Genomic DNA, 9,420 nt, shown 5'->3' on the forward strand with positions numbered 1-9,420 from the left:
ATGCCATGCCTTCTTGAAACAATTATACCTGCTGATTCCAGGTTTTTCTCTAGCACCTTGGCTCTTCAACAACTCTTCTGATCATTATTATATGTGGTGAAATGATGTTCTTTCCACCTCTGCATTAAGAACCCAACAGTGCTCACTAGAACCTCCAGTAGTTTAGAACCAATACCTTCAGTATGTTTTGCAACAATACGGTTGTGAAGGTTTTGAGACAGCTCACTGGTTTACCCATCATGAGATGTTTCTTTTGTGACACTTTGGTAATGACACAGATCTTTATAGGTTATCAGTTGGGACTGAACCTGCTAATATTAATTTGTAATAACTGTCAGGATGGCTTTCAATTATTGATAAATTTCATTTGCCATGAATCATGATTTCCTGTCTCATTGCACCTTCCTTTTGTTTTTCTCTGTTATTTCTCATTATCACACGTTAACCCCTGACCTGAACTTTCAAAGGTGAGTGATAAAACATTAATTGAATTACAATATTATCCAAAGAACAGAAGTAAACACAAAATGCAGTTTCTAAATAAATGTGTTTATTATTAAGGGGAAAAACCCAAACCTAGATGAACATGTCAGAAAAAGCTATTGCCCCTGAATTTAATAAATAACTGCAACCAAGCATTTGTAACAACCTGCAATAAATCTTTAACAGCACTGTGGAGGATTTTCAGCCCACTCACTGTTGCAGAATTGTTGTAATTTAGCCACATTGCTGGGTTTTCAAGCATGAACCACCTTTTTAAGGTCATGTCACAGCATATAAATCAGATTCAGGTAAGAACTTTGACTTATTTGGGTGTTTTGCATAATTATCCGGCTGCAGAAACCAAGTGCGCTTCAGGTCAGATGAGAGCGGATGGCCAGATAGTCTCCTAAAGAATTGTTTCTTTAAGAGGGCCGAATTCATGGTTCCATTTAGGGAGGCAAGTCTTGCAGGTCCCGAGGAAGCAAAACAGCCTCAGACTATCAGACTATCACCACCATATTTTACTGTTGGTATGAGCTTCCTTTTCTGAAATGCAGTGTGTAATGACACACACTCATCAGTCCAGGGTTTTTTTTCCCAAAAGTCTTGGAACTCTGCCACGCAGGCTGGTGTGCTCCAGTCCCTTTCTTAAAGTGTAGTCATGAGAAAGGGACTTTAATTTTAACTTGAACTAAAAGCTGATCCTAAACTAAGCACAGATCAAACTGATTGATCAGCCATCAGAGGAGTCGGATCAATGGAGCTGCTTCTGTTCCTGATGTCCCCTGTTTGATCCTGGACCTGAACTCTCCCTGCAGAGACAAGACAGTCAGACAGGGACAGACAACAAGAGACAAACTTATATTTTCATACTGACCTTTGACCTTTAGTAGCACTGTGGTCTCTCTTGAAATGCATTTTTCTTTGCTGCAGACATTACAGATGTATTCTCCACTGTCTCTCTCTGTGGGGTGTTTCAGGGTCAGACTGAGGTCTCCAGTTTTCAGCAGGTCTTCATTCATCTTCGTTCGGTCTCTGTAAACCTGGTGCTGTTTGTGAGGCTGGTCAGAGCCGTTCTTATACATGTGAACCAACACTGATGGTACATGGTCAATGCGTTTCCACACCACTGTAGCATCTCCAGGCAGGTTTTGTGTGGTTTTGAAGGGCAGCTGGACAGACTCCGCCCCCTCCTCCACCTCCAGCAGACAGTCTGAGAGGACAACAAACACAACATGAGCTGTACAGACAGCAGTGAATCTAGAAAACACCTTATTAAGCTTCTTTATGCTGCAGTCTGATATTTACATTTAATTATTGTTGTTGTCATTTTTTAAACAAATACACTGTAAGAAATATTTCATAGGTATTTGCACTGACTCATCACTCTCAGCAGAACTGTTTTCTTTCTCTTGATCCCTTTCCCCTCAACTCTGCAGATGTACTTTCCAGTGTCTCTGTCTGTGGGGAGTTTCAGGGTCAGACTGAGGTCTCCAGTTTTCAGTGAGTCGTCTCTCATTTCGTTTCGCTCTCTGTAAAACTGGTCTCGTGCGTCAGGCTGGTCAGAGCCGGCGTGATATTTGTGAACAGTCATCGGCGGTTCAGGTTCATAGCGCCACCACTCCACTTCAGCATCTCCAGGCAGGTTTTCTGTGGTTGTGAAGGGCAGCTGGACAGACTCCGCCCCCTCCTCCCCGTCCACCTGACAGACTGAGAGGACAACAAAGACAACATGACACAGCAGCAGTTTTATTCAATGATTCCAAAGTGAACTTTAATATTCAATTTTAAGCTCAAACTATGATATTTGTCTTTGCTTGTGTTGATTTCCTAAAGATGAAATATACTACACTCATTTAATTCAGGATTAATGTATTTTATTGGTTGTTCTTCATTTCTTTTGAATTGTTGCCTTCAGTCCACTTTAGTAGGATTTGAGTGGGACTGCTCACAAAGAAAGAACGAGTCTCTAATTTTTTATGGTAGTTTAATTTTAATAAAGGGAGACAAATTATCACCTCGCCTCTGTCAGTGCGCCCCAGGGTGGCTGTGGCTACACTGTAGCTGCCATCACCAGTGTGTGACTGTGTGTGTGAATGGGTGGATGACTGAGTGTAATGTAAAGCGGGTCCTTAGGGACTGAGTAAAGCGCTATATAAATACAGGCCATTTACCATTTATTAACAAAAAATCCAAAAAAGAAAGATTACATAAAAAGGGTAAATTCATCTGTATATCATTGAGTGAAACACATATTTGGACCCTTAAACTTACCCAAAACGACAATCTGTGTGTTCATGTAACACACAGATTGTGATCAATCAAATCAATGAAGTACAGATACTCCTGATCTCAACTCATTTTGTGTATAAAGTATCTATTGTATTGTATCAGTACAATCTATTTTGGTAACTAGTTACAAGAAAGTGGAGCATATAATGACAAGATGACAAGTAATGACTTTATTGGATCTTACACCAGTTTACCCAGAGCACTTCACTGTGGGATGCTAATCATACAAGGTCTTAAATAATCAGGCCCCATCTTATCTTAATGACCTTGTAGTACCATATCACCCTATTAGAGCACTTCGCTCTCGCTCTGCAGGCCTACTTGTTGTTCCTAGAGTATTTAAAAGTAGAATGGGAGGCAGAGCCTTCAGTTTTCAGGCCCCTCTTCTGTGGAACCAGCTTCCAGTTTGGATTCAGGAGACAGACACTATCTCTACTTTTAAGATTAGGCTTCAAACTTTCCTTTTTGCTAAAGCACATAGTTAGGGCTGGACCAGGTGACCCTGAATCCTCCCTTAGTTATGCTGCAATAGGTGTAGGCTGCCGGGGAGTCCCTAGAGTGTGACCAATTAGGTCCTAGAACTGAAGAAGCTTCTCAGATGAGAGGTGAAACGTCTTCAAGCAACTTAAAGAAGTCCAGATGTTTTTCCTTTCCACACTCCTTAGACTACGATGACCTGGATCACTGAGAAGCTTCACAGACAAGATCCAAACTACAACTCACATTTGATAAATGTTATCATTAATTCCAAGAACCTCTGCAACTTTGCTCTGCTTCACTTCAGCAGCATCAGGTAATGTTCATATGTCGATTCATGGTTTTCTACAGTTTTTGATCTACTGTAGAATATTTTTATGGTTATCTGCTATAAAACGCCAGACCAGGAAAATCTCCTTCATGTTTTTCTGTGTTTTATCCTCAGTTACTCTGACACAAAGACATCAGCTGTGATGCTCACAATTGTGATGAAGTCTCACATGTATCGGTGCTGATAAATGATCAGAATTATAATATTTCTGACTGTCTGAGGCTAAATTGAATCAAATCGGGACCTCGTGAATCGGAATCAAAGGGATTATAGAAATCAGTGATGATACCCAGCCCTAGTGAGCAGCCTAGGCCTGACAGAGTGGATGTAGGTGTGGGTAATAAGGAAAGATGAAAAGAACTACTGATAACTTTTTTGTTAAGTTAAAGTCTGATCCGTCTGAAGTTCATAGCCAGCTCTGACACGGAGCCATCGATCTCTGAATGCTGTAAAAGCAGCAGTGTATCCAGGAAACACATTATACGTGATAAATGCACTGCCCGAGTGTCCCCTCTCCCCACTGCCTTTCAGCAGCATGCAACAGCAAACAGGTCGTCAGAGGAGCCGAGATGATGATTGTGTTGATTGTGATTGCGATGATGTGTTAATACACTAATACACCTCTCTGAATGTAATAATTAGTCATTAATAACCTCTGCCTCTCTACCACAGCACGTCTGTTTATCAGCCATAGTTTTGTTGGAATGGGTCAGAAATGGCCGCCCCAGTCCTGGTTCTGACGGAGGTTTCTTCCTGTTAAAAGGGATTTTTTCCTCCCACTATCACCAAAGCACTTACCCACAGTGGGCTCATATGATTGTTGGGTTTTTCTCTGTTTTCTCTGTATTATTGAAGGAACTACCTTATAATATAAAGTGCCTTGACGCAGTTGTTGTTGTGATTTGGTGCTGTATAAATAACTGACTTAAATTCATTTCTGACCTTTGACTCGAAGCCTCACTTCTCTCTTCAGCAGGATGTTTCCCTCGCTGCTGTAGGCGGTGCAGGTGTAGACTTCGTTGTCTCTGTCTGTGGGGTATCTCAGGGTCAGACTGAGGTCTCCAGTTTTCAGCAGGTCTTCATTCATCTTCGTTCGGTCTCTGTAAAAGTGGTCTTGTTCTTCAAGCTGGTCAGAGCCGTTCTCATACATGTGGACCTTTGTGGTCCGGATGTAAATGCAGGTCCACTCCACTTTACTGCCTTTAAGCAGGTGAAGTTTGGTTTTGCAGGGCAGCTGTACAGACTCGACCCCCTGCTCCACCTCCACCAGGGGGACTGAAAGGAGAAAAAATACCACAATGAGCTGAACACAACATCATCAGCACTGAGAACATTTTGTTTGGATGAAGTGAAACATCTGCACTGAAAACATGTTTGACTGGCTGCAGCCTGGGATTTGTCCTGTTGCTCCACTGAGCAGACACAGTGTTATCTTTGGTGTCCTAAATCAATTATGGGAAGAAATTTATCATCTGTCTTTATCTTCACTTACTACACCCAAACTGGAAACGTTAATAGACCATCATGTGAGCTTGCCTACTTAATATTTCCTTTGAATTTTCTCTCTACATGTAGATTATTATGAACTTTTGTTAAATAAGCTATTATTCTGGGCTATGCAGGCCCAGACAAAGCGTGCAGCATTTTAATGAGGTTGTTTAATGTGGAATAGAAGAAATAGAAGAAGCTCGTGTGAGTTTCCTTAAGAAAACATCTGATCCTCAAAATCCTGGTGCTTTCAGGCTGACATTGACTCAAAAACATAATCATTATAATATTTTCATTCTAAATCATTTCATAAATTTCTCTGAAACTCCTCAATTTCTCGGACTTGTGTCACATCTTTAGTTTGAGCTGATAAAAAAGTAATGGTTGAAAAACCTAACTTAATAGATCTTACTGTAGCTCACTCATCAAGTCCTGTTCACCTCAGGGACAGATTATCAGTGTGGTCACCAAGCTCTTCAATTCATGACTCACATCTTCATCTTCTGTCTACAGCACTCACCTCTGACGTAGAGCTTCACTTGTTTCTTCTTTAGGATGTTTTCCCCCCTGTAGACGGTGCAGGTGTAGGTGAGTGCGTCTCTGTTTGTCGGGTATTTCAGAGTCAGGCTGAGGTCCACAGCTATCTGCAGGTTTTTCCTCATCATTGTTCGATTTCTGTAAAACCAGTGCTGTTTTTCAAGGTGGTCAGAACCGTTTTTAAACACGTGCACTATCCTGTTGGAGCTGTCAGTCCACTCTACAGTTACATCTTCACGTCGGTAAACTGTGGTTATAAAGGGCAGCTGAACAGACTCCACCCCCGAATCCACATCCACCTGTGAGACTGTGAAGTAAGAACAACAAATAATGATTTGTGCGCGCAGTCTGTCAAAGCCCCCATGTTTGACATGTAAAGTATGTGAGGGGAGCAAAGAGTAATTCAATTAGTATTCTAGACAAATAGCTGCCGTTTGTCCTCAGGCTCCTCAATGAGAGAGAGGAGCCTGTTTTGCAAAATGCGCTGGAGGATTCTTTAAGAACATGAAACATGGGGATACACTGGTTTGTGTTTTATTGAAAGAAAGGAGACAATTAAAACCACCTATTAACATAACTAATAGATTAAGAAGAAGAAAAAACACTGCAAGTCAAGTCAAGTAAAATAAATCTGAGGTTTAGGGATGATTCAGATTATTCACAATGCAAACACATCACACACACAACATACCTTTCTTAAAATAGCCTCTGAAGTGAACTCCAACACCCACGATGACAGCTGCAACTACAGCCAGGACACCCAGAGCCACTGGGACACTGATGGGAACTTATAACACAATGAAAACATGAACATTACATGATGTTAACATAAAATGATTAACACTCTGTGACACTACATGTGATTTTGAATCTCTTTGCACTGACCTCCACCTTTGACCCGCTGAACCTGCAGTTCCACTCTTGACTGACCCAGTTCTACTCCAAACATACGGACGGTGCAGGTGTAGCTGCCGCTGTCAGACAGCTGAAGCTTTTTCAGAGTGAGACTGAGGTCTCCGGTTTCCAGAGCGTCAGGATTCATGGATGTTCGGCCGCTGAACTGCTCATTTTGGTTCTGGAGGTCATCGCCTTCTCGTCGACGCAGGTGCACTGTGGAGGGATTGAGGTCATAGCGACTCCACACAGCTGTGGATTCTTTTTCTTCAAAAGTAGGAAACTCACAGGGCAGGAGAACAAACTCCGCCCCCTCTACTACCTCCACACCTGAGGCACACTGGGAAACTGAGGACACAGACATAGACAAAGACCTTATTGATCCCACATAAAAATAGAAAAAATAAATAATAAAAAGATTCTGTGCAAATGGTTGCTATGTGCAGAAAAATAACACAAGATGTTTTATGTGCACATAAAGTGCAGGCAGTGATAGTTATACACACATATTTCTAAACAGTGTTTATCCTGTTTATAATGTTGCAGCCTGGCTTCTGTCGGGATGAAGGACCTGTGATAGCGCTCCGTCCACAGTCTCCGTCCACAGTCTCCGTCCACAGTCTCCATCCACAGTCTCCATCCACTGTCTCCTTCCACAGTCTCCGTCCACAGTCTCCGTCCACTGTCTCCGTCCACTGTCTCCTTCCACAGTCTCCATCCACAGTCTCCGTCCACTGTCTCCGTCCACAGTCTCCGTCCACAGTCTCCGTCCACTGTCTCCTTCCACAGTCTCCATCCACAGTCTCCGTCCACTGTCTCCGTCCACAGTCTCCGTCCACTGTCTCCGTCCACAGTCTCCATCCACAGTCTCCGTCCACTGTCTCCGTCCACAGTCTCCGTCCACAGTCTCCGTCCACTGTCTCCTTCCACAGTCTCCATCCACAGTCTCCGTCCACTGTCTCCGTCCACAGTCTCCGTCCACAGTCTCCGTCCACAGTCTCCTTCCACAGTCTCCATCCACAGTCTCCGTCCACAGTCTCCGTCCACAGTCTCCTTCCACAGTCTCCATCCACAGTCTCCGTCCACAGTCTCCATCCACAGTCTCCATCCACTGTCTCCGTCCACTGTCTCCGTCCACAGTCTCCTTCCACAGTCTCCATCCACAGTCTCCATCCACAGTCTCATGCAGGGATGAGAGATGTTGTGCATAATAGCCCACCCACCTCCTTTATGGGGTCTAGGGGACTGTCCAGGACAGAGCTGGCCCTCTTCACCAGGCTATTTAGCCGTTACCTGCCCCTCTCTCTGCTGCCGCCTCCACAGCAGAGCTCTGGATAAAAGATTGCAGACATCCTCAGTAATGTCCTGCAGACTTCAGCCTGTCAGCACAGTCGACTTTGGTCCTGGTGCCGAGTTTGAGTGTTTTCTGAGCAGTCCAGGTTATCGTTAAGGTGAAGACCCAGCAGCTTGTACGTGGTGACCACCTCCATGCCCAAACTTTGGATGAGGTGTGGTTTGCTCGGGAGGTTGACCACCACCTGCTCCGTCTGATCATTTGCCTCAGATACACATCCAAGGATGGCTGTATCAACGGATTCAGTTTATCTGCCCACCAGTGACAGATGTGGATTCTTCATGCTCAAAGACTATTTCCAAGACGTTTCTCCTGTCTATAATAATGCCGTGTGTGTGTGTGTGTGTGTGTGTGTGTGTGTGTGTGTGTGTGTGTGTGTGTGTGTGTGTGTGTGTGTGTGTGTGTTTACCTTTGCTGTTTTTATATTTTGTCTGTCATCTCTCCCCCTTGCCTGTGATATTTTACCCACTGACTGTCTTACTGTTCAGAACTCAGGCCTGGATTACATCTGGACTTCAGCTTCAGTGTGTTTGTGTTTGAGTCCCGTCATTGTTTTAAAAGAAATGAGAGGACTACAGTTCACTTTTTTCTCATTTACATACTTCTTATGGTAAAAGTCTGGTGCAAACATACACTTGGTCCTAAAACAAAAAACAATTCTCTCTTTTGGCTTTAACTATGCGAGAATAACCTGCGGCATTTGAGAACTTATCTTCCAGATCAACATGCACAAACCTGTCTGACTGTTTCTGTAAGCAAAACCAGTGTGTGTGTGCTTGTGTAAATATGTGTGTGTGTCATAAGTCTAAAGGAAACTTTTCTTACCGTACAGGAGGATCACAAACAAATCCAAAATCTTCATGTTGTTGCTATACAGAGAGTAGACATCTACAAAGTTAATCTTCAACCTGAACCGACTACGAGATTAAATAATCCTGCCAAGAAGCCAAAGGTGTTTTCTGGCTGCTCTCCATGTCACACATCACACCTGTGGATTGCTTTCATTCAGGAAGAGGAAACACTTTTTTAAAAGCAGGAGGAGGAGGAGTGTTCACAAAAGCCTCAGCCAGTAAAGAAGAAACTGTTTGAATGAAAGAAGCATTCATTAGAGTAAAAACCTAAATAACCTATTTGCACATTTAAAAACTTCCTGCTTCAAATCTGTGATTTTAATCTGTTATGCATAACTTTAATCATGACACTTTTTCAACATGAAACACTAAAATTAAATGTTTCCAGTTTTGGATCTGTTGATTCCCACTCTCTTTTAACTATTTCCCCACCATCTAAGTGCATCTAAGCACAGCTGGGATTGATCTTTATTTTCACTTCTCTTTAAATGTAACTTTTAATCATAAATATTATAGGATAGATTTAAATTCTAGTTACAAAACTGAAGAAAACAGCAAAAACAACAACAAAAAATCTACTGCCATTCACATGTAATACCTGTACAGCCCACCAGAGGGAGTGATACTCAAATCAAACACAGCAAAGGCTGATGGTGACCAGTAGGAGTTCATTCAGTAACAGAAAGGAACTGGGTAACACTTCATAATGGCCA

The 9,420-nt window shown here is 42.7% G+C and overlaps 1 protein-coding gene across 1 annotated transcript; it reads right to left on the minus strand.

Moving 5' to 3' along the window:
- Positions 1 to 516: 516 nt before the first annotated feature.
- Positions 517 to 8,820, minus strand: LOC146578197 (uncharacterized). The gene is made up of 7 exons (XM_085268634.1): positions 8,682 to 8,820; positions 6,490 to 6,850; positions 6,300 to 6,385; positions 5,592 to 5,915; positions 4,526 to 4,858; positions 1,864 to 2,193; positions 517 to 1,696 (listed from the first exon to the last, which is right to left on the minus strand). Exons 1-7 carry the CDS (start codon positions 8,716 to 8,718, stop codon positions 1,224 to 1,226), a joined length of 1,944 nt encoding a protein of 647 aa, XP_085124760.1. The 5' UTR covers positions 8,719 to 8,820; the 3' UTR covers positions 517 to 1,223.
- Between the last annotated feature and the right edge of the window lie 600 nt (positions 8,821 to 9,420).

This window comes from Mchenga conophoros, linkage group LG3, assembly GCF_057382185.1.
Source record: "Mchenga conophoros isolate Kocher_MC1m ecotype Shallow Benthic linkage group LG3, M_conophoros_male_GT1.1, whole genome shotgun sequence".
Classification (NCBI taxonomy): Eukaryota; Metazoa; Chordata; class Actinopteri; order Cichliformes; family Cichlidae; genus Mchenga; species Mchenga conophoros.

What these genes read in the sequence shown, in the direction of transcription:
- LOC146578197 (XM_085268634.1), bottom strand. Translation starts at nt 8,718, where the DNA reads ATGAAGATTTTGGATTTGTTTGTGATCCTCCTGTACG. An exon ending in CGGGTCAAAGGTGGAGGTCA is followed by an intron (nt 6,386 to 6,489) that starts GTGCAAAGAGAT and finishes AGTTCCCATCAG; the next exon opens with TGTCCCAGTGGCTCTGGGTG. An exon ending in AGTGAAGCTCTACGTCAGAG is followed by an intron (nt 4,859 to 5,591) that starts GTGAGTGCTGTA and finishes TTCTCCTTTCAG; the next exon opens with TCCCCCTGGTGGAGGTGGAG.